General features: G+C 45.5%; 1 protein-coding gene across 1 annotated transcript in view; it reads left to right on the top strand.

The window, feature by feature from the left end:
- The first annotated feature begins 226 nt into the window (after positions 1 to 226).
- Positions 227 to 24,619, top strand: part of TSHR (thyroid stimulating hormone receptor) — an 82,216-nt gene continuing 57,823 nt past the window's right edge. The window contains exon 1 of the mRNA XM_081141332.1: positions 227 to 590. Coding sequence (XP_080997458.1) covers positions 400 to 590 — 191 coding nt within the window. The 5' untranslated portion in view covers positions 227 to 399. The remainder of the gene's footprint in view (positions 591 to 24,619) is intronic.

Genomic DNA, 24,619 nt, shown 5'->3' on the forward strand with positions numbered 1-24,619 from the left:
CAGCGCTTTTAGGGGGCTACCACCGGGAAAGGGGGCCCACTGAGTTTCGAGACAAGGAAAGGAGGGGGCTTGTAAACCAGGCTTGGGAGAGAGCTAAGGGCGGAAGGCGCGGGTTGGTTGGAAAGCAGGGCGGGGACGGCCGGGACGGGTGTTAATCGTCAGGGAACAGACGGAGCGGGCTGCGGGGCTCGGGCTGGGAAAGTAAAGCCGACCGGCTTGTTTGCGCGCAGTTGCCCAGGGAAACGGAACACTCGAGAGCCTCTTCTCTCCTCTCCAGCCTCCCCTGTGGTGCTGAAGTCACAGCCCCGAGGAGTCCTCTTTCCGCCACCCCCTCGCTCCTCCAGCCCCGGGAGCGCGGCGCGCAGACGGCGGGGGATGAGCCGGTAGCGGGGTGAGGAAATGGCCCTGGGCCCGCGCAGGGCGAGGCCCGTGCCCCTGCTGCAGCTGGCGCTGCTGCTCGGCCTGCCCGGGAGCCCGGGGGGCAGAGGGTGTCTCTCTCCGCCCTGCCAGTGCCACCAGGAGGACGACTTCAGAGTCACCTGCAAGGACATCCACCGCATCCCCAGCCTACCGCCGGGCACGCAGACCCTGTGAGTACCTGGGAGGCCAGAGGGCGGGCCCGGGGGCGCAGGGAGCTGGCAAGGTGCACAACCGGAGCTGGAGAGTGGACATGTGTGCGTGTGTGTGTGCGTGTGCGTGTGTGCGCGTGTGTGCGCGCGTGTATGCGTGTGTGTGCGCGTGTGTGCGCGTGTGTGTGCGCGTGTGTGCGCGCGTGTATGCGTGTGTGTGCGTGCGTGTGCACGCGCAATGAATAATTGGGATTGCTGACCCCATGGTCATTAATAACGCAGGACAAGGTAACAGAACTTCGGTACAATATGAAAGTGAGCGCGGTTCTTTCTGAAAAGCTGTTCTGCATTTTCCCCACTCCTTGCCCAGGCTGCATCTCAGTTTACCTCCGAGATGGATAAGACCCCTAGCAACTCAAGAAGTGACTCTTTGATCTTATGCTGGGCAATAAAAAATTGCAAAAATGTATTTCTCCTTTTAGTCTTTCTAGATGGGAAATTATCTTAGCTTGGTCTGCAGATTCACCAAATAGTTGACAAAAATTTAATCAGGGGCTCTATAGTTTCCACAGAGGTAGGTGTGTAGGAAGTGTCTGAGTTACTTTCTCAAACGTCAGCTGCCCACTGACATAGTGGATCCAGACACTTCCTTTGAGACAGGCATGGTAGAGGGATAAAGAGGTGACATTTCATAAGTGGCATTTTATCTGCATATTAAATGTTACCAAAAATTGTCAGATGGTTACTAGCCTTATGGGGGTGATCGCTTCATAAGTTATATAAATGTCTAATCACGATGCTGTCCACCTGAAAATAACATAGTATTGTATGTCAACTGTAACTGGAAAAAAATAAAGTGTTTTAAAAAGTTACCAAATTAGAAAAAAAAATGTTAAATACGTTTTATGTATGTTTGTTCTTTAACAGACATTTCAATCAATGACCATTGAAAAGATAACTGCAGGCAAAAGCCAGGGGGGGAAAGAGTGGTTAAAAAGAGAACACAAAGGAAACATGGTAAAACAACCTGGGCTGGCTAAACCCAGTGCAGGTGAGAAAGTGCAGGTTATTAACGTAGGTCGGTGAAAGCAATGGTGAAGTTGTACTTCAGGATTCTCTCAAGAACCAGCTCGTAGGGACATCACACAGTGATGAACGTTTGCTGGGTGGTGAGTGTTCCGGGGCAGGCATGTTTCTGTGCCCTGGACACCTCAGTTCCTTATCTCCGCCTGGTTAATTAGTGCAGTAACCTCCAAATGCTGCATCATTCTCCACGCTCCCAACACGGAATAAAACGAGTCCGTTACTCTTGATTCAACCCCTGCATTGACTCTCCATGGCCTCCGGGGTGAAGCTCTTTTGTACAACCTACGAGATCCTTGAAGACCTAGTCCAGCCTTTCTCTCGAGCCTGTGGCTCCTAATCTCTCTGCCTTCACTCCTGCTGATCAGGCCCTCAGAGCTCTTTGCCCTCACCTGTCTTTGCCTTCCCTCCCACACGCCATCCCTCCTGCTTAAAGCAACTATTGCCCTGTCTTCATCTGGCTAACGCCTACTTCAGCATCCAGACTAGGGAGGGGTCAGTTCTTTCCAGAAGCCTCTCTTGACCCAGGACCCCTAGACTGGGTGAGCCCCCTCCCCCAACATTCTCTGCAGAGCCCCTATCCTAGCCCTTACCGTGGCGTGCTTTTCTGTAACTTATTCTTTTGCACACCTACCCAAGGAGGGCACGAGCTCTGCGAACACAGAAACCCTGTCATTCAACCCTGGAACTACTTTGTTGTCCAAAAAATAAAAAGCGTAAGTGAATGAACATAAAAATATGCTAATCTCCTTATGCATGTGGGAATCAAGAAGGCCAGAGATGTCACTTCTTCAGAGTCCTCTTTAAAGGTGGCAGAATTTCAGGTCACTGAAGAGAAATGAGGCTCTGACCGTGGGAGGGACATTGGATTCCTCCTGTTATTTCCACCAAATGATGAAGAGAAAGGGTAACATCAAAGAGCAATGGAGCAGGAGGCAGGAAACTTGCAGGCTTTTCCGCCCCCTCTCACTAACTGTGAAATTAGGTGAGATAATTGATTTAGGAGGACCCAAGCTTCCTTCTGGGTAGAACAGAGGGTTTAGGTAGGTGCTTTCTGATGTCTGTGATGCTAGAGGGAATCCACTGAGTCACAAAGGCTAAGACCCGGAGAAAGACAGGAGCAAGGAGAATCTGACCTTGAAAACAATGGGGGAGGGGGCTATTCTGAAGAATAAAATTATTCTGAGATAGGGAAGAGATTTAAAAGTACGGGTTGAATGGAATGCTAACTTAAACAATGAGCACAACCACCTGCAACAGTAGCAAAGTGATTTTTCAGAACTTTGGCAGGCAGTAGAACTCTTTTGTTAAAGGAAACTGAGATAAGTCAAATATATAAAGCTATACTGTTACACTGTGCCTGTTACTGCTCTCAGCCCTTTACATAAACTCAACCCATTGAACCCTCACAAGACCCAAATGAGTAGATGGTTTTATTATTCTCATCTGATAAAGGAGAAAACTGAGGAATAACAAAAATGATGCAATTTGCTCAGTGTCTCACAATTTGTAAGCGGTGGTGCCAGGTCTGAGGTTCCAGGGGGCTGCACCCTCACAGCACTGCTCTCCCGTGACGGTGGGCCTCACCCTGGGCGCTTCCCCCCAGGGTTGTCACGGGGGTTAGAGAAAGAAGGTTGAAAACGAGTTATGTTCAGTAATTCACAAATGACTTCAGGGGCTGTTGGCCCAAGAAACATGCAGGAACTCGGGGAATAGGAGGTCAGGGGAAAAGCAAAGAAGGGGAGAAGGGAGAGAGAGAGGAGGGGAGGGAAGGAGGCAAAGAAACGGGATGTCTGTGTTAGAGACGGCAGTCCCTGCCGGAACGAATCAGGTCTCGGTCATTAAAAACCTGTTCTGGGCGGGAACTGCTTTTCTGAATCTAGGTGCTGTGTAACCACTGCCTAGCCGACTGGCAAGTGGTGCTGAGGCTGAGGGCAGTTTTTCCTAAGCCTTGTGCTCGGCCCATGTATTATGGTCCTGAAGGTAAACAGATCGCCTCTCTCGGCACCACCTGGACACCGGCCACATGGCCGGGGGCGGGGGCTGTGCTGTTTATGGCTCTCACTGACACGGAGGCTCTGAATCATCTTCTCGACTCCCCCCTTCCGACGGGCATGAAGCACTCATTGTAACAGTGGTTCTGACTAGGTGGTCGGTGAGGGGTGGTGTCCCTACCCCGCCGCCCTAGGCCCGTGGAGTATTCTACAGTCTTCGATATACAGAAAATTAAAAAAAAAAAAATCTCTCCTTTAATTGATATTTACTGATTTAAGGGAAATTAAATGAAGCATACAGAATAAAATTTAACCCTTTGCGGTCATATTAAATTTGGACGTGGGTGTCGTACTGGTCGGAATTAAGAGCTTTCAGAGAAATTATGAACTGATACATGAGTGAATAGAGTTAAGATTCGTACGGTTCCTTGCTGTGGTGGCTGAGAGCAGACATACGACAGGAACGGTAAAAAAGCTGTGGTGGCTGAGAGTAGACAAACGACTGCAAAGGGTTAAATCTGAGTATGTCATTATAATCCTAACACCTCAAAACCAAGGATAGCAAGACTGGCCCAGCCCTCTCATTCAGAGTGTTGCCATTGCTGCCTGTAAGCAGGACTGGACCTTCCCTTCTCTGAGTGGAAAGGTGGATGGGGCTTGACAGCCACTCCGGGTTTGTGTGGATTCCTCCTCAAAGTGCTGGGTTATGGTGCCTGCCCTTTCGACCTACGTGCTTTCAGTTTCACGATGGCGACGATCTATAATTGCCACCTCCCTGCCCCCCTCCAACCCCCTGCTGCCTGGGGTCTGGGCTTCCGTGGAGCAGGGTTTGTTCATCACACGCCTGTGCGACTCAGAAACGTTTCTGACGGAGGCGCTGCGGCTGTTGTTTTGGGGCTCTGGTTTTTACTTCAGTTTTTAGTCATTTGCATTCTGCATCCCTGGCTCTAACTGATGGACCGTCCCAGTGTTTTCTAAGATAAAAACAGTCACTCGCCATCATCAGGACTTTTGCCCTGTTCCACCTGTGCTGTTATTTGCTCAGTATCTTCAAGCCGACTCACTTCTTTTACTGAAATTTATTTAGAAAGTAATATGACGATAAATGGAAAATTAGCGTGACTTGCTATAAATAGGAGGTAACCAGAAAACTAAATACAATGAAAACACAAATGTGGTTCAATTCTAGCTCGAGATTATTAAGGGGAGAATGCTCTGAGTAACAAGTGTTCAGGAAACGTTGAAGAGATACCAGCCCAACACCGTGTCCCTGGTGGTATCAGAAGGACTGAAAGGCAATGGGGAAAAGGGACTCACTTTCTCACTGTGGGATTCAATGTATTTAATGCCATCGTGGGCTTGCCGCCTAGAATGGTCTTGTATATCTCCAAGTCATACCTGTTCCACATTTCCCAATCGCTTTAGTCACAAGCAGTGGTCATAACCTGGGTAACATTTGGTTTTCAACTCAAGAGAAGCCCTCTGCCTTAGCACCTTCATGGTGCCCAAACACTTTGTGTCTGATAAAGGCGGTTTCACTTCACGCTTCCAGGCTCCATGGTTTCTGCTTTATTCTCTATGTGTGTGTGGGGGGGGGGGGGGGAGAGAGAGAGAATTCAAGTTTTTCATAAGTAACAGAAAACCCACTTTGTCTAGCTTAAGAAGGAAAGAAATATTTTCAAAGAATAACATGTAATTTACAGAATCATTGCAGAACCTGGCATTGAATATAAGCCAGGGCCCAGGGCAGGCAGGAAGTTGGCGCCACAGCCAACCATCTGGTTGGAACAGCTCCATGGACAACACCTCAGCCACAGCCACGGCCACTGGACCTCTGTGGCACTGGGGTCCCAGTTCCGTAGCTGCTGAACAGTCTATGTGCTGCCACCAACACTTTCTCAGCTATCCCTGCCTCTCTGAGCCACTAGCCAAAGGGTAATATCCTACAGGAGAGCGCAATTGTCTGGCATGTCACCTGCTGTGTCCTAGCTACTGGGGGGAGAGAGAGGGAGGAGGTCCCCCTGTCCCACATTTGGTGTCTGCAGCGGGAGATGCAGAACTGGGCCCTTCTTACGTTCCACACAGTGGGGAATTTCCCCAAAGAGGGGCCCTATGCCCTCAACATTGCTTATCACTTTCTTCACTCTGCAGATGTTCATTAAGCACTGGCTATATGCCGGACACGGTGCTAAGCTCTGGATTTGGTGAGGACACCAACATTGTCCCTGTCCTCAGGGATCTTACAGTCTAGCATGGAGGCTGGATATGAATCACATAATCAGGCCAACATAATTATAATGGTGTAAGTGTGCCGAGCGCGTCCCTGGTGGTGATGGGGGCGGGGGGACTGACTTAAACTGGGGCTCAGGGAAGGCTTGAGCCACATCCCGAACCAGTGGGAGTTGGGCATAAGGAGCTTCATGGGGTGGGGGGCGTGGGGAAGTGGCGCTCAGGAGATGGAACTGCGCTTTGAAGGGCTTTGAAGAATTCCAGCCTGAACAGCGAAGGGGTCTGATTCACTCACTTGAGACGGAGATATTGATGGGCAACGAAGTTTGTTACTGCCTTCCTAACACACTGCAGGTCAAGGGCAGTTCTGATGTCCATGGGGGCAGCTCTTGTGCCCAACGAGACTAACTGGGGTTAACCTCTTTTAACACATACGACGGCAGGCACTGGAGGGGGCCATGAGGAAAGGGGCAATAGGAGGCAGCCTGTGTGTCCCTAAGAGCCCAGCGCCACCAGCCAGGCCCGCCCTGCAGAGGCCATGCCCATTCAGTCCTGCACTCAGACCCCTGGGTCCAGAACGTCCAGTTACGTCACCTGTGCGAACAGGCCCTGGCTATCCTGGAGTCGACTGTCCTGCATCAGCTCTGATAAAGCAGTGCACACAGCAACACTCAGAATACTTAAAACGTATTGTGCAAGGAGCGAATTTTATCTGGCTTTACCAACCCGTTGAAAGAGGTTTCTGCACACACACCCCCACACACACACCCCCGGGAATCTAGGATGAAGTGAAATTTTGAATACAAATACCTCAGGGCACTGCTGAGGGGATCTATAACCTTCCTCAGAGTTTCAGAGGTGTCTTTGACCCCCACAAAAAGTCAAGAAATTGTGTTTTGAAATAATTTGGCTTTTTTGTTTGATAAGTGTATATTTGGTATTAATTAACTAAACACAATCTTTTTATTTTATTACAAAGAATGCTAAAATATATTTTAAAAATAAATAAAAATGTCCTGACCTTCAAATGTGATATTTTTTTCTCTGGAACATATTATTGCTTCATTATGCTTCATACTTAGCCTTTGAATAGGCTCTTTACTCAGAAATTCACTCATGTATTGGAAAGTAGTTCAAAAACAGGTTTTACAAGTGTCTGATGCCTCGTATCTGACATTAAATCCTTTATACTGACCCTGTTTCCATTTTCACGATGGTTGGGTGGGATGTTCAATTACTATGTTGCTAATTCATTACTGCAATTAAAACATAATTGAAGGAAATGTTAAGTATGGGCAAAATGGTCCTATTTGTTCAAGCTACAAATTGGATTTTTAAAGGGTTCGGCCTAGATATCAGACTCTACTTGCTTGACTTCTGCTGGATCCTTAAGAACATTCAGGGTGTTCCAAAAATTTTCAAAACCAATTTTTTTCTTCTTAAAATGACAGAGCAGGCATTTGTGATTTTTAAATTATATTATAAATGCTGTCCTCTTACATGTAGTGACATGTAAATATGTCTTGGATTTTCCTGCTCCAGCTCTATTTAAAATATTTTACCATCGGGATATTCCCTGAAACTTGAATATTTCATCATCTTAACTAGGCTTTCCACACCCCTTGCACCTGGAAAGAGCTCCCCATGCCCCAGTTTTTCTTTGAAAAACACAATCTCTGTATTTACATGATACACGAAGCCTCTGGCTTACATCCTGTAGGCATTAGCTTAATTTTACCCACACCCGAGTGTTATACCAATCACTCAACTCCAGAGAGGGGTTGAAACAGTCTCTTCTTACTTCCAGCTACTGTCACTCCCTGTTTTGTTATTTCAGTCTTTTGTGAACTGGAACTGAGAAGGCAAACTTTGGGGAAAGGATCTGTACGTGACAATGAACAGGACCTAAAAGCAGGGCGTCAATGAGGGGCTCTCCTGTGACAGTGTTCAGTGGGCCTTGTGACTGTTCTGTGACCTTCTCAACCCCCTTCTCAGTTATTTCTGGGTACACGGCCATGGTCCAAAGATCTGAGATGACCAGAAATCTTACCTCTAGGTAGGTGGCATTTTGTCGTAGTTTTTCATCCCACCATTCTTCTTTCTTTTTTACAATAAATATTTATTGATCACCTATATATGCAGGTACTATTCTAGGCATTGGAAATATATGATACATGACCTCATTGATCCTACATTCTAGCAGGGGGAAATAGCCAAAAATAAAAGCAGCCCTGGCTGGTGTAGCTCAGTGGTAGAGCATCATCAGCCTGCGCACCAAAGGGCCATGGCTTGGATTCCCAGTCAAGGACATGCACCCGGGTGGCAGGCCGATCCCAGGCCCTGGTCAGGGCGAGTATGGGAGGCAACCAACAGAAGTCTCTCTCACATCGATGTTTCTCTCTCTCTCTCTCCTCTCTCTCTCCCCCTCCCTTCCACCATCTCTAAAAATCAATGGAGAAATTACCCTCAGGCAAGGATTAACAACAAACAAACAAAACAGAGTAAAATACATAGAACGTCAGATGGTGATAATAATGAGAAAAACTAAGGAAGGGAGAGGAAGAAGGAATTCTGGAAGTTGTATTTTAAATGGTCAGAGAAGGCCTCACTAAGAAGGTGACATTTGAATATCAATCTTGGGAGAGAAAATTCTGAATAAATGCAAAGACACTGAAGTAGGAGTGCATGGGAGGAACATTCATAGTACGTTTAAGAAGTAACAAGGAGAGCCTGGCCGGTGTGGCTCAGTTGGTTGGGTGTCATCCCGTGTGCCAAAAGGTTCCTGGTTTGATTCCCGTCAGGGCACATGCCAGGCTTGCAGGCTCGATCCCCAGGAGGGGGCGTGCAGGAGGCAGCCAATCGATGTTTCAATCTCACATCGATGTTTCTCTCTCTCCCGCTCCCTTCCTTTGTCTCTAAAAATCAATAAAAATATTATTCTTTTTTATTTTTTTTTTTCTTAAAGTAGTAACAAGGAGAGAAATGTAGCTGAAGCAGAGAGGGTTGTGGGAAATGAGATCAGAGAAGTTACAGGACAGATCATGTTGTACTTTGTAGATCATTATAAGGCATTAAATATGTACACATTCTAAATGAGATAAGAAGCTATTAAGGATTTTGAGATACCCCCCCCCCAAAAAAATTGCATGAACTGATTTACACGGGATCATCCTGGTGACCGTGTGTGTTAACCGGGTAAGAGATGCCGATGGCTTGGACCTGCATAATAGCAGGGAATGGTGAGAAATGATTGAATCCTGGATTTATGTTGAAGGCAGAGCCAACAGGATTTCCTAACAGATTGTGTGGAGTGAGAGTCAACAGTGTCTTAGTCCGGATTCTCCAGAAAGCAGAGCTTGTGTGAGAATTCTTGTGGTGTGTGATTCCTGGGAACAGGAGGGCGGGATGGGGAATGAAGCTGGCAGGGAGGGAGGGTTTGCTGCTGCTAGAAGCAAGTGGTTGCTGATCCCATGGGACCCCTATGCATTCTCATGTTATGCATAGCAGGACCCTCGCTAGAGGAGAGAGGGAAGGGGAATTACACCATCAGCTTTTATTCCCCCAGGGTCAGGGCGCTAATTGCACCAACCTCCCACGTTTCCTGTGTATGGATGATGAAAGAACTCCCAGGTAGAAACAGAAAAGCTCCAGAGTGGAAGGAGAGACCCTGAACAGACTCACCAGTAACTCCCCCTCCCTGGTCCCATTCCCCTGGCAACCACTAATCTGTTCCTGTCTATGGATTTACCTATTCTGGGCACTTTATATAAATGGGATCACAGGGCATGTGAGCTTTGTGCCCAGCTTCTTTGACTTAGCACAGTGTTTTCATGCGTCATCCACATCGTAGGGATGGAAAGAGCTTGGGCAGTCAGGCAAGTGGCCCAAAGGGAAGACAGGTCAACGGGCCAAGCTTTAGGTTCATTCCTAACACGCTGGTGTAAGAGCAGCCCCACCCGGGTCTGAAAGCCTTACACCTTAGATCTAATCATCTGAACACCAAGAATGTCCATGCATATTCTGAGGCTTAGAGCCATGAAATTACTCTCCCATGTCAACGGTTTTAAGAGCCCACGGCCTGTGAAGAAGAGTGTTTCTAGCCAGCTGGCTGGGGAACGCTGTGCTCCTATCCCTTCTGGATCCCAAGGCAATCTCGGTCAACACTTCTAGAAAGCGGAGACTTGTGCAAAGGGCTTGTCTCTGTTATAGGAAAGCTGCGGAACTCAAACAATATCCTATTTGTAGTGGTGTTTCTTATAACAATATTGGCTTCTATATCTTATTTCTCCATTAAAAAATTTAACCAACATGCCGATAAGGAAAATTTGCTAAGAGTTTTTTAAAAGGGTTAAATGAGATGCCCGGCCTGCGTGGCTCAGTGGTTGAGCATTGACCAAGGATCCAGGAGATCGCAGTTCGATTCCCGGTCAGGGCACATGCCCGGGTTGCGGGCTCGATCCCCAGCAGGAGGCAGCCGATCAATGACTCTCTCATCATGATGTTTCTCACTCTCTCTCTCTCCCTCTCCTTTCCTCTCTCTGAAATCAATAAAGATATATTTTTTAAAAAGCTTACATGGAAGAAGTAGATTATTCTTCCCCTATGTTTACTGTAGCTTACTACTCAGCCATTCTTTCCAACCCACTCACGACTTGGGCTTTGAGGCAGATGTGTGGTTAAATTCGAGCTCCACACCAGCGTGCTGTGTGGGAGACTATACGCTCAGCTCCCAGGATGAACAGACTAGTGAGATCTGCTAGTGGGATCATGTGAGGTAATATGTGAGACACCCGGTATGAGCCAGAAGAAAGGCTTGATCCCAGGTGGCCTATCATCACTAACGCAGGAGCTGCTGTGAGCCCTGTGAGATCGGCCTGCTTTAACCCTCAGCGTGGGCGCTGCGTCTGTTTGGACAGGGCGAGCCTCCAGCCAGCGACCATTCGGCAGCTGTTAGGCTTGGGGCTCTGCAGCCTTCCTAAGAAGAGCCAACACTTGTCTATTATGCAAAAGGGACATTTGAAAGATTTACATGACTTCCTATCATCTTCCAGAGACACTCGTCCCTGGGGAGTCACTGTTTGTAGGGTAAAGTGGCCAAAATTCTGACTGCGGCATCTCTGTCCCAACAGGGCCCACAAATCTGTAAGAAGGATTTATCTGTTCAGTGTCAGACTTTGGCTGAAAAGCCCGTTAGTGTTTCCAAACTCTCCAGATGCCCCTATTTAATGCTTGGCTGGCCTTCTTAGGTAGCATAACCGAGTTGCCCTTTCACAACCACCCTCGACCCCCGGGATCTAACACAACAAATCCAGAAGCTCCAAAATGTGCGCTATGAAGCATGAAAGGATCTGTTAGGTTCTGTCGGATTCAGTTCTGTGCGACAATAGACGTTCTAACGTGCTTAGGAATTTCCTTAACTCATAAGAAACTTGGCACTTCACAGAGAGTGTGTCTCTCATGACCAAGAAAAGTAGGGTGACCTGGGGGCACTGTGCTTTCTTTTTATAGTGTACCCAGCATCTTCATTTTCAATAGCAGCAGAGTAGGGTGGGGGAGTGTCTTGGATAACGCCATGTGAGCTAAAAGCCGTGGTGAGGAGAAGCGGGTGGAGGTTCCCACACAGTAAGGAAATGCTGTGTGACCACACGAAAGGACTATTTATATCGTGAGAGTGGCCGATAGCAGTGGAGAGCCGAAGTCAGGAGCCTTCAGCAAGTCATGAGCGTCTTGGCAAGGCACTTCGTCTTTCTGTGTCTCATCTTCTGTACCTGTTCAGTGAAAACCATAGGATGGCTCTGCCCTACTTCCAAAAACGACCGGGAAGACCAGGGAAGTAATTGTTCAAGTGTACAAGGCGGTCTTCATTATTCAGGGACACGCTTTCTCATTCAGCAGAGTAAGAGTAGGGGGGTATGCTTTTATCAAATATTTTGGGGAACAGAGATTTATAATATAGGGATTTTGAGGGAATTAGACTCTAAAAAACAAAAAACAAAAAAAAGAAAAAAAGAAAAAAACCTAAATTCTTAAACACATCTGGGGATGGGGAGAGGTGGAGGAGGGTATCGGGGGTGTAAATTATAATAGAAGGAGACTTGGCGTGGGGTGGGAACATACACTACAGATGATGTATTGTGGACTTGTGCACCTGAAACCGGTGTCACTCAACAAATTAAATAAAATGGGGTCGGGGGGAAGCATCTACACCCATCCTTTGCCCCTCTGAGTTCCTCCTGCATCCATGCTCTCTGGTCTCCCAACCTTGACTTTCTCCCTCTCTTTCCTTCTTTCCCAGATCCTTTCCAGTGTTATCTAAACATACTCAAGTCTCTTTCTGCTAAAAAAAACAAACAAAAAAAACCTCCTGCCATAGTTCTCACACCTTAGTCCATCTTCCCTACCTGTTTCCTTCCTTCACATAAACATTCTCAAGTTGCTCTCTGGATGTGCTTACTTCCCACTCATTCTTTTTTCCCCCCACATTGAAAATATGTGAGTTTTATCGTATGTAGGTTATATCTCATAAAAACAAACATCATCTAATATCCCACTCACCCTCTAGCTTAGTGCAATCTGGCTCCTTACCCCCATTATTCAATTGAAGCTCTTGCCAAAGTCACTAATGACTTTGGACAAAATCCAGTGGAAATTTTTAGATCTTTTCCTAGATTGAACCTTTGGTAGACTGTGTCAGTGATGACCACTTCCCTCTGTCTCCTCCACATCACACTCTGTGATTGCCGGGTGCCTCAAACCGGGTCCCTGGTCAGCACAGGAGGTAGGGCTGCTGTTGCACAGCGAGGGCAGATACTGAGACACTGAGCCGGTTAGGCGCTCTCCTCCACAACCGCTGCGGCCCAGCCCTTGCTCTGGGTAGATCTACTTCTCCATACACATTTGGAGAATAGGTCATCCAGATTTCAGTGGGTCTATCTTCCTGAGGGGAAGTTTAGAAGAGAGGTCAGGGGGATGGACTCCAGCCCCTGTTGCTGCACTTGGTCTCAGGACCACAATTAGTACCTATCACCTCTGTCCGATGCCCAGTCTAAATTCCCCTCATACTCAGTTTTCACCACTGCTGGCCTTGATGACTTATCCGGTATGACCCAAGATCTCGTTCCTGAGGGCTCTAAGCCTGTGGTAACCATACTCTTCTCAGGCCAGAGTTGCTGGACTTTTAGTCCTAACTGAGCAAGTACTATGACATGGCCAAGTGGACTCCTGAATTCCACACATATTCCTCCTCACCATCATTGTATAATGACTGGCCTACCTCTTCTTACTGATCGGGATCAGTTACTCCTGTCGGGTATTCCTATCCTTATGTCCCTGGACATAAGGAGTCCAAAACATCCAGGTAACAGTCATAGTTTGTAGTTCCCTGCAGAGCCTAGAACTGTAGGGAGGGGAAGCACAAAATCCCTCACTGGGTCTTTGGCTATTAAGGCAACTGGGGCCACTCTTGCTTCTACCCCTTGGTTCTCAGACCCATATATTCGTCCTAACAGGACACAACATCCAAATAGTTTGCGATTCACTGTGTAACCTACATGATGGTACCCTATCATGGCAGAAGTATTGTCTATAAGTTGGCACTCCAGTTGTGCCTTTGGCAGGCTGTTTTATTGCTCTGGATTGTGTGGTACTTGATATGACTAGTGGATCCCATGACCACCTCCCTATCTCCTTCTCTGTGAAGTAAATCTCATGGTCAGATGCTATGTTATATGAGATTATAAGCCTAGATCAGACACTTTGAAATCTCCCAGACATTGGTGCTGGCTGAGGCTCTAGAGGCAGGAAAGGTAGGCCGTTGCCAAGAATAAGTGTCTAACTACTATGACAATAAACCACTGGCCCTTCCTGGAAGAAAGGGCTTGAAGTGGTCATCTTGCCACCACCAAGTGGCCGCATGGTCCCCTCAAGTAACAGTGTTACATTGATCTCTCTTGCAAGCTGGTTGGACTTTCAATGGTGGTAGCAGCCAGATCAGCCTTAATAAGTGGGGGTCCATGCTATTGACATGTAATGTTCGCTCTGTTAATGTGCCAGTCATGCTAATTCTGGGGTGGCCAGTGACAGAGTAGCTACTGTCAATTGATCAAGTCATTTTGTCTTGGCTATTCGATGCTGCTTCTATGGTGGCTACTTTCTGGTGGTCATTAATATATGATCCAAAGATCTTCGCACTTCATACCCACTCTCACCTATTCATCCACATGCATCTAGCTCAGACATTTTTCTCTGCAAAATTCGTCTTTCTCTTCCCAGACCCCTGACCTTCTGGGCAATCCATTTGCTTACAATTCCCACAGATATTCTTATCTCAGGCTACTTTTCCATGAAATCCCCTGATTGTAAAGATTTTTCCTTGCTGCTGTCTTTCAAGGCCAGTTCCACATGCAGCTGATGTCTGTTTTAGGTGGACATACTGAACCAACATCTACATACCAAACTAAATGATCCTTTAACCAAGTTACGGCTTTTTCTTTTCCTTAGACTGCTCATAGGGGATGCCTCACACAGCCATAGGTGTGAGCCAAGGAAGGAATGGTGCTGCGGTCTTGGTGACTTAGGCTTCTGTGTTACCTGCTCATACAGTTTACTCACGCTTGGTAATCCTGCCTGGTTTGATCTGTATGTACCACTTCCCATCTGATTAATTGCTGCTGAGTCTGCTTGGTCTTATGACTTAGTCAATCCTACAGATCCAAGCTGATGACGGGCAGTTTAGGAAGCACGGTTACTTGGTTTCCATGGTCAAATGTTTAGTCTCATTTGACCCAGTAGCATACCAAGAACTGTTTTTCTGCACTGCAAGTGGTGTGGCCTTGCTCCAGAACTCCATGGGACTGCATTATGATTCTCCTGTGAGGGCTTACCTTAAACTCCACATCACGCTACCTCTTTTCCACTATGGACACCTCCAACACAACAGGGTCTACCAGATCATATGGCCCAAGTGCTTGTTCCACAATCTGGTGTGCAGACTCCTGCTCAGTTCCTACTCTAAGCTGGTAGGCTTCTATGTCAGTGGATACAGGGGCAGAGCAATCCTTGTACAGTTGTCCATGGAATGAATAAACCACAGTTTGTCTGTCCATTCTCCTACTGAGGGATAAATGAAAGCATAACTCTTAACTATAAGTCCTGAGTTTGGTCTCCAACTTTTTCTGGTTTTCCCTTGGACTAGATTAGGGCCTTTACAGATAGTTTTGAATTGTCTGTTCACTGCTCTCCACGTTACATTGTCTGTCTCTAGTAGCTTTAATACAACTTAACCAAAGCCAGCTAATTCCTTGGATGCTCTGCTTTCTTTCACTTCCCTCACTCCCACCCCAACTCAACTCGGACGCATGTACTTTCTTGAGCATGAATCACTGCACAAGCCAGGGCCATTCCCTCTGCAGGCCATTTTTCGAAGCCATCACTGGGAGGAGTGTTAGGAATTAGGCTGCCTTCTTGTGCAGGGCCTGTTTCCCAGGCACGACCCAGTATGGGATCCTCATTACCAGCTGACAGAAAGTGGTTCATGTTACCTCCTGCTTTCTCAGACCTCTTTGGTACCAACTGTATCGGTTCAGTTATTCTGGGACAAATGCTGAGACAGAGTTGGTAATGCTTGTGTTTTTTGGGGGGGTAACATCTGTGAGAGATAAAGGGAGAGGAAGCAGGATTTGGTAGGGACAGCCTCATACTCTATTGTACATCTGACCGTCTTAGCCGACCCAGTGGGGAGCTCTTAGCGAAGACTGCCTGTGAGAGGGGCCCCACATTGGGCATAACAGCCAGGCTCTAGTGCCCCTACCATGCCCAGCCATTGGCCATGGGCTTACCAGGAAGGTCAGGACCTTGGTTCAAACATGTGACAGATCCCAAATATGCTACTGATGGATGCTGGCAGCAAATGTCCCGTTGTCAGCTAAACAGAAAGCTGTTTCTTAGAGGGAGACCAGAGTGGCACATCTCCAGGGCTGCCACACACTTTTTTTTTTTTTTTCCATCTTTTCAGTTTGCACTTCCTTGACTTGTTCTTTACAAGCTTCTTTTCCTCTACTAATACTTGCTTGATGTTGTTTCTTAGGTTTTCTTCATGTCACACTTCACCAGCGACCTTGTCTACTCCCATTCACACATCAAACGAGATTCTCATGAATTTCTCTTCCAGATCTTTAGGCTAGGTCTCTTCTGAGCACTAGGCCTGTATCATCCAACTGCCAAATTAGATATCCTACTGACTCCTAACATTTAGCATTTCACTATCTGCGTAGCCAAAACTCTTTCTGCATACTCATCTCGGTGACTAGATCCCCATTTACCCAGATCCTCAAAACAGACAGCATAGAGTTATCCTTGGAAGGCTTCTCTCCCATTCTTAATATCAAATCCATAGTCACTACCAGTCTAAGAATGCCTTCAATCTCTCTCCTTTGCACTCTTATTATTCCCATCCAAGTTCACAGCACCACTGCTTCCCACCTGAGCCACTATAAATGGAGATTCTTCTGTCCTTATTAAGCACAGAAGTCAGAGAGACAAGTATAAAGTGTACTGTGGACGGGGTCTCAGTTCCCTGTTTCACACAGGTCATTGGCTGCCGTTGCTCTCAGGAGAGCCTCGCTGTACTGGATTCCTTAACAGAGCAATGCTGCCTTGGCAGTGGCTTTAGCTTCTCTTCTAGGCTTTTGGCACCTGACGTTGGAGACTGAGTTTGACTCACCTTGGCTTCCCTTATAAACCCTAACCCAGCACCTTGCACATAACAGGGCCATCCAATCATCTGGGACTGAAATGAGCCTTCAGCGTGCTGCCCAGCACATATTTTTAACCAGTTGCCATCTCCTCCTGGGCTCCCTGGAACACGCAGTTTGAGGCAGAGGTTACTTGCTAATGTGAGTGAGGAACAAGGGCAGTAAGGCAGAGGGGGCCTCTGCTTCCTTCCCGACGAGCAGTGAGAAACCCAGCAGGCGTGTGGCAAGTGCACCCGCAGAGCCCCACAGGCGTCTGCGGACAGGCTCAGCGGGAGCCACCTGCTAGGGTGCACAGGAAGGAGCTCACCGGGCCCTCCCGCCTCATTTCTCAGGGACCGCAGTCACTCCCCGCACTCCTTTGTGTCCTCCGACACACCCCCCCAATGGCTCCCTGAGAAGCTCGCCCCCAGGCCCTACATGGGGAGGCTTCTCCTTTGAGTCCAGAGTGAACTCGGACGCCTGTGAGTTGTGGGCAGCAAACTCGCCCTGGGCCTCAGCCTGTTGGGACTGTCACTGTGCCGGGTTTTGAAACATACTGATGCTAGAAACACAGCACAGGTGGTGGTTTTCTTTACGAGGGAGGCCCAAAACAGGAATAATTGTTAAATGCTTCATACAAGAAAATGGTGACAGTCATGAATAAGAAGATGAAACACAGATTGAACAAGTCCTGATTTTTCCCTCTCTCTCAGTCAAGAACAATTTGCACACCCATACATGGCTTTTTAAAAAGCTGTATTTTCTCATCTGATGTTATGATTCACAATTAAAAGACCTATAAACCCTTCTTCCCATTAAGTTACTCGCTATGGTACAAGAGTCCATCTTTTAACCTGTCACTCTTTCTCCCCATAAGTAACTCCTACAAAGTTGCTCACCAGTGCACATGACAAAAAATGCTGGAGTTGGGGGAAGAATTCTTTTTTCAAACAAGTGGTTTTACCTACTTACAAAAGAGACTTGAGAACTTGGACCTGCCTCAAGAGCCTCTGAATGTTTTTGTTCAGCAGAAATTCCAGCCCAGATGTTCAATAACCCAGGTTTGTTTTCAAAGAGGAAATAAAGAAACAAATTTTGTAAAGACAGGCCGGGATTTGAAAGCAATTGATGATGACAGGTCCAAGGATTCTGCTTCATTTTGTTATTAACCCTACCACTCATTCCAGATTTTAGTGTCAGGGAGTGGAGAAGGGGAAGTAAAAAAAATCTGGGGTCCTAGCCAGCTGGGCTCAGTGGTTAGAGCATCGGACCAAGGACTGAAGGGTGCCGGGTTCGATTCCGGCCAAGGGCACATACATACCTCAGTTGCAGGTTCAATCCCTGCTCTGGTTGGGGTGTGTGCAGGAGGCAACCGATAGACCTGCCTCTCTCACACCGATGTTTCTCTCTCTCTCCCTTCTAACTCTCTCTGAAAAGCCATGGAAAAAATATCCTTGGGTAAGGATTTTTAAAAAACTTTTTTTTAAAGTCTGGGAATTAAAGATAAAATTCAACATCAAGGGGACATTTTGAAGTTGTGTTCAGAGTAGAGGAAGAATAATTGAAGGATCAGCCAACTGCTAGGGGACACTGTGAAGTTCCCAGATGACAACAGGTGACAAATAGAAGCCTAAAGAAGGTCTATTCATAGACTTCAAATTTTGAAAGAAGTATTGCAGCCCAAGATCAGCTGACATAGTGGAGGAGAAGCTGCTTTATATCAGTTCACACCAACAAGCCCATAGGGTGCTGGAGCGATCCACTCATAAATCTCAGAAGTCACTATGTAGAATTCCTGGGGAATCTTGGAAAGTAAACGTGGGGCCAAAAAGGGACTTATTTGCTGGGCCATTTAACTGCTCTGAACCTCTGATTCTTCTGTAAATTGAGGATTATCCATCAGAATTGTTTTGAGAATTAAATAAGATATGCACACTAATCATAAATTCCAAATCAATATAAAAATGTTAGCAATTACTTAAATCTTTTTCTTCTTTTCACGTTCATTGCCCTTTACCCCTGTTACGGACTTTAACATGTTGCGTGATGGGAAAGTTTAAGCCCAGTTTCCTGACTAGAATGTGAAGTACTCGAGAACAAAGGCTATGACATTCTTTCATACCACACAGACCCCACAACCCCAAACACTGGCAAGCACTTAATGGGTGCTTAATAAATACTTGTTGAATGAGGCAGGATTAAAAAATAATCTCAGAAGACTGTGCTATAAATAAAAATGTGTGGGATATTTAATTTAGATAAATGTAAACCCTACATTTAGTTCTAAATAATAAATTGCACAATTACAGTGGTAACTGTGAAAGTAAATTGGTAAAGTCCTAGCCCAGAGTTCATGGTAAAAACCTCTGGGAGCTGTAACTCACTATCAAAAGAGCCAAGAAACATGCAAAATTTCTAAAAAACGTTAATTTTATTCATAGTAGATGGTATCAAATCAAGAGAAATGATTGTCTCACACATTCGGCGCAACTTGAATCACATTTTAAAAGGGAATTGACTAACTAGAGTAAATCCACATGCTATCCAAGAAGTAAACAGTACCCCATGATACAGTGAAAAGAGCTGAAATAGCCCAAGTAGGGCTCTGAGGAAGAAAAAAAAAAAAGATGAGCTTGAGCTGTTATCAGATATTCAGACTATATCCAGAGTTGCCCCTGGAGGTGAAACTTAGACCAATAAGGCTGCACTTCCAAATTCTCTTGTCACATGTCAGACGTAGATTCAGTATAGAAAGGAATGCTCTAAAGATTACAGCTGTTCAACAATGGAATGGACTCTTCTGGAAGGTGGAGAGACTGTCATGGGAGGCATTTGGGCGCAGGCTAAATGCCTGTGGCTTACACATTTCTTGTGGTCCCATCTGTGCCCACCAGGGCACTGAGCTCACAACTCATATTCCTTACATATTTTTCACAGAGCGAGGCCAAGGGAAATAATCATATTTAACTACGACTATATGCCTGCTGTGCCCAGTAGAGTTTGGAATGGGCCAGTCTTTCAGAGAAGTGATCTTCAATTTAATTTATTGTGTATGCCTATCAGTAAAGTTTTTTGCACATATATTCCTAATATACACATTTATTTATAAATTCAATACTAGACTAATGTGCTCGTTACCACATCTTTTACATGTTTGTAAAACACACATGAAGGTGAAAGGTGGGAGATAAAGAAATGTTAATGTGTTTCCTTTCTGTACCCAAGGATCATTATGAGTGCTTAAGAAATACTTGCTGAACCAGGCAAGATTAAGGAGCTTAACCTACTTCCATCTCCTGATATTTCAGACCCTTCCTGGTCTGAATTACCTACATATCAATCTTAATTTTTTCTATTTCCCTTTTCCCATGTAGATAAAACTAGTTAGGATTTTCTTTTTTTAAGAAGACAAAGATTAAATGATTTTTTGGAATTTCTGTATATGTTCTTAGTAAGCCTTTTATTTAAAATATTCTTAAGTCAGTTTCCTGTTGATCCTGTATAATTTTGATCCAACTTTTCTATCTTGTGTCTCAAAAACAGGTGTATTCCCTTATAAATACAATAAATTTTACAGAATTGCAGCTGCACGGTGTTCTGTTGAGAAACTGAAATGAATGCATCAGCAGGAACTGAACCAATCATTCTTACTCCCTTCTGTCAAGCTTTCAGTTAAATCCCTGTGTCCCAACATAAACCCAGCTGCCTCGTTTGACTATTTAAGATGCTTTTTGCTTCCCCAATATCTTCTCCATTCCCTGGGAGATTTAAACTATTTTTAAATGAATTATTATGCAATGCAATGCCATACATGACCATAAGTCTTCTTTATTCTTGGAAACTTTCTTCTAAGACCTAGGAAGTGACTACGGTCTGTTCATTGCAGAATTTTCTGAGTCACATTGCTCTGTCGTAGTCAACTTTCAGCCAACCAGCAGAGGAAGCACCAAGAGACAGCAGATTTCATCCCGGAGGTTTACTTCCAGTTGCCTAAGGGGCCAGAAAACGCCCACCATTCAGATTTGGACCTCAGCAGGGGGAAAGTGTTGTCCTGGTCCTTGGGGAAACCTGGGCTTTAAGCAATGGCACCACTGAAAATCCAATCTCTGGCCTAAGTTTCTTGGGATTCTTACAGCAGTAAAGGAGGGAAGTCTCTTTTTGTACTGGTTTCTCCTTGGGCCTCCAGTGGCTCCTGTTTTCTCAAATCCTAAAGAAGTAGACCCTGTGGGCTGAGGTGGATGGGGCAGGTGGGATGGAGAGAAAAAGAAAAAACTTCCTTCTCGTGCAGCTTCCACTCACTAAATCTGTTCTTCCAAAGCATGCAAATACAAGACTTCACACTGGTTTACCGAGTCTCTGCTCTGCTCTGCTCTCTGGGTTCCCTGAAACCAAATCCATAAGCTGCTAAATCTCAGTTTCTTCAACTATAAAGAAAACATTATTATTATTTAAATTATTCTGCTACCACCAGTATCATCCAATTAGTAACTACTATTTTCTGTACTTAATCTTATTTAAACCGCATGTCGGCCCCATGAGGGGGGTTTTATTGTTCCCATTTTAAAGATGAGGAAACTGAGGTTTAGCGAGGTTTAGGCAAAGTTGTGGCTAGAAAGGAGCGGTGCTGGGACTCTCGGACTCCAAAGCCCCATTTTCTTCATCGGCATTTGGAGGTATTAATGTTCTTAGAGTAATACAGCCTCGAGGTTATAGTATACCTTACAAAGTACTTAAACATTTATTTCTCAGAATAATTCCATAAAATGAACAGGACACATATTGACATCTGCCCCTGCCCATCTCGCTTTACCTCTTTAGCCCCCATTTTAAAAATGTTTAAAGAAAACTAAAGCTCAAAAAATGCAAAGGATTTTTGTGAGGTTACATAGATAACAAATGGAGTTGGAATTACACAGGCTTTAGTCCTGTGATTGCTACACCACACTGCTCTGTCTCCTACAGGTAAGACCCAGCATTGCCTCTAACTAGCACTTCACCCTAAAGCGGCCGTTTAAACCCTGCAGTTTTTGTAGATGCCAAGTAGATGGGAATAGCAACAGTAGCAATAATACCTACGTCAACTGCCTCACAGTATTATTACAAAGATCAAATGAAATATTATATGTAGGTGTTTATGGAGTAAGTAGACAATATACAAACTAAGATAATTTTATTATTAGGACTATCCTGGGGTAGAAACCAGATGGCCTCGCTTCTCGTAAAACTGCAGGGCAGGGCAGGTGAGAGTTTAACACCGCCCGTCGCCCCAGTTCCCCGTTCCCCGGCCACAGGCTCTCCTGCAGCCTTTGCGCGCCTCTCAGAAAGAAATGCTGCCCGCGAAGGCGGTCAGAGGTATCCAAGAGGCAGGAACCTTCCACATTTACTTACATTTTACGATGAGGCTGCTTGTCTCGACTGCCCCATGAGTATACCTCTTGGGGGGCCACCCACAGCTCCTTCTCCCCTGTGTGGGACTGGAAGCAGCATTGCTGTGCTTTAGAGGGAAACCTGGAAAGCCAGGTGGTTGTCGTTATAACACTATGAGCCGTCTCGGTGCCACTGATATCGCTGACAACAAAGGTGAACAAAGTCATTTAAAAGGGAAAATCAGAATCTTTGCACTAGTCCAGGACATGGGACAAGAATGTGCTGCTTTTTATATGCAATTTATGAAACAAAAAGCACACTGTTTCTATTCTTCTAAGAAACCCCGTGTGTGTGCTGATGTGGAAGGTATAAAGAGCATTGAGGGAGCAGGTCATCGTTTCCTTGCTAGATTTATTCTTTCAATTCGCTATTTTTTAGTGCTAGCACTAAGCTAGCTAATGGAAATGGAGTGCTGAACAGGATAAGCTGTCCATACTCTCACGGAATTGCATTCCAGACGGACGGCCAACATTGATCAAAAAATTACACGTGTGGTGGGTTTATAAGGAAGACGAGTAGACTTCCATCATGACTTCAATTCTGAGCACACTGCAGTGTCCTGATGTTATTACTTATAAAGGGCAAGCAGAGGCTACTGCCACAGATTAGAGAACTCCAAATGATCTCCAACAATGAAAACTTCAATTTCTTAAATAAGAATTATTCTAAAAAGAAACTAATCTTGGCTCTCAGTCTCTCTAAAGCCAAAATAAGGGCAATGAGATGTATAAAACATTATCTTGACCTCACTGACCACTAGACAGCGCAAGAAACAGCACATGCAATATGGTAGAAGGAAGAATCAAAGAACGTGTTTTATAAGGATAATGAATTCTGCTGACTTTTCCCCTTCTGGGCTGCAATAATTTCGGCCTCTTTTGTAATCATACCCTGTTGGAAAGCCACATGGCTTGGACGGATTTTTGCCTACTACAGATTTTGGTTTCCAAAAGTACATCTCCATGACTAAGGAAATGGGCAGTCCCAGGTTGGCTGGCTCCATCAAGAACGCTTAAAACTTGATTGCGCAATTGTAGGACCAACTGGGGACTTAGCATCACTTGCATTTTCTCATTGGCATCCAATTTTGAGGCTATCATATTGCTTGGGAAAGAAAGAGGGAGCAGTTATTATGATTTTCACGAACCTGTAGAGTTTTAGTATTGGAAGAGGGACTTACAGACCATGTATTTTAACTTTCCACCCAATGACCTGTACTTCATTCATGATATTCATCTTTTGGATACATATGGTAAAGGAACTTACTATCTCATTTTGAAGAATTCTGTTAACCTTTCCCACATTGGAGAAAATCTCCCCCCATTGGTCTTAGATGTGTCCACCTGGACCCCATAGACCGAATCAGGAAGAATGCCACTTCTGTTTAATGACTTTCCTCCTTCCCAGGATAATAAGTCTTTTCTAAGCTAAACATTCTAGTGTTTTCCTCCATTACATACACAAAATGATCCTCTGAACTGTTATCATTGTGGTTTGGGGAAATCAAGGAGACGGGAGAGAAACAGAATGTCCGTGTCTCTTATTGAACATGTGTGCTTTTCTCTCAGTTTTGTCACATCAGCAGGTTAATCAGCATACCACCTGGGCCCCCGTTCACACCGAGAGTCAAGCTGCGCACAGCTACTTTAATTGTAAAGATAAAAGCACAATGTCTCCATGAATATTGCCAGATGGGGTGGCTTGCCAACTCATTCTCTTTGGTTCTACAAAATGCCCCCCAAAATAATACTGACTCTAAAATTAAGCTCTGGGTTTGAAGATCTGCCATGCTATTCACTTATAAGAATATATAATTTTTTGATTTCTATTATGCTACTAATTTTAGTAAGTTTGGCAAAGGTTTCAAAAACAGGCAGTCCCCAACTTGCAGGGTTATGTTCCAGAAGTCTGTTGTTTGGAACGTATTTTACACACATATTAAACTTTCTGGCAAGCCTACCAAAGACTTTTTAACCCCTAAGATGCCTGGCATCTAGTACCATCCCAAAAGTCAGCTGCAAACCAGAATTCAGCCTCACGTTTTGGTTTAGCATGTACCCGAAGCACCACCAGAAATATTCTAGCATCCAACACTACGTTAACAATGTTTTTCTAGATGAATACATCCAAGCGACTACTGAGAACCTGAGGAATATTTTCATGCTTCCCCTCTCCCACCAGCTGAGTGAAGGACCCCCTGCCCAGTCAAGTGAACTCAGAAACCTGGGCCTCCTTGTGGCTTGAGCCTGGCGGTGGTTGGGAAGGTGAGATGTAGCAACAGCTGCTACAGACCTTCTCGGGGAAAGCATACTGCTCAGCTGCTCTTCTCAGCCTTCACTGGGCCTTCTCAGACTCCCACTCTTTTCTTCCATGTCAGCCTGATTCGTAGACTCTTCATTTATGTTCATTCTCAATCTCTCCCCCGCCCCCCCCCCAGGGGTCACAATAAAGTCCTTCAGTTTTGCTTCACTTGTCCCTTTTGCAAGGAGAATATTAACAGGTATACATGATTGCAGACACACTGGGGTGTTTTTTTCTGATGAACACATTCACACAGGATTCATTAGATAAGAGCCACAGTGAGGAA

This window comes from Miniopterus schreibersii (assembly GCF_964146895.1).
Source record: "Miniopterus schreibersii genome assembly, chromosome: 1".
Taxonomy (NCBI): Eukaryota; Metazoa; Chordata; class Mammalia; order Chiroptera; family Miniopteridae; genus Miniopterus; species Miniopterus schreibersii.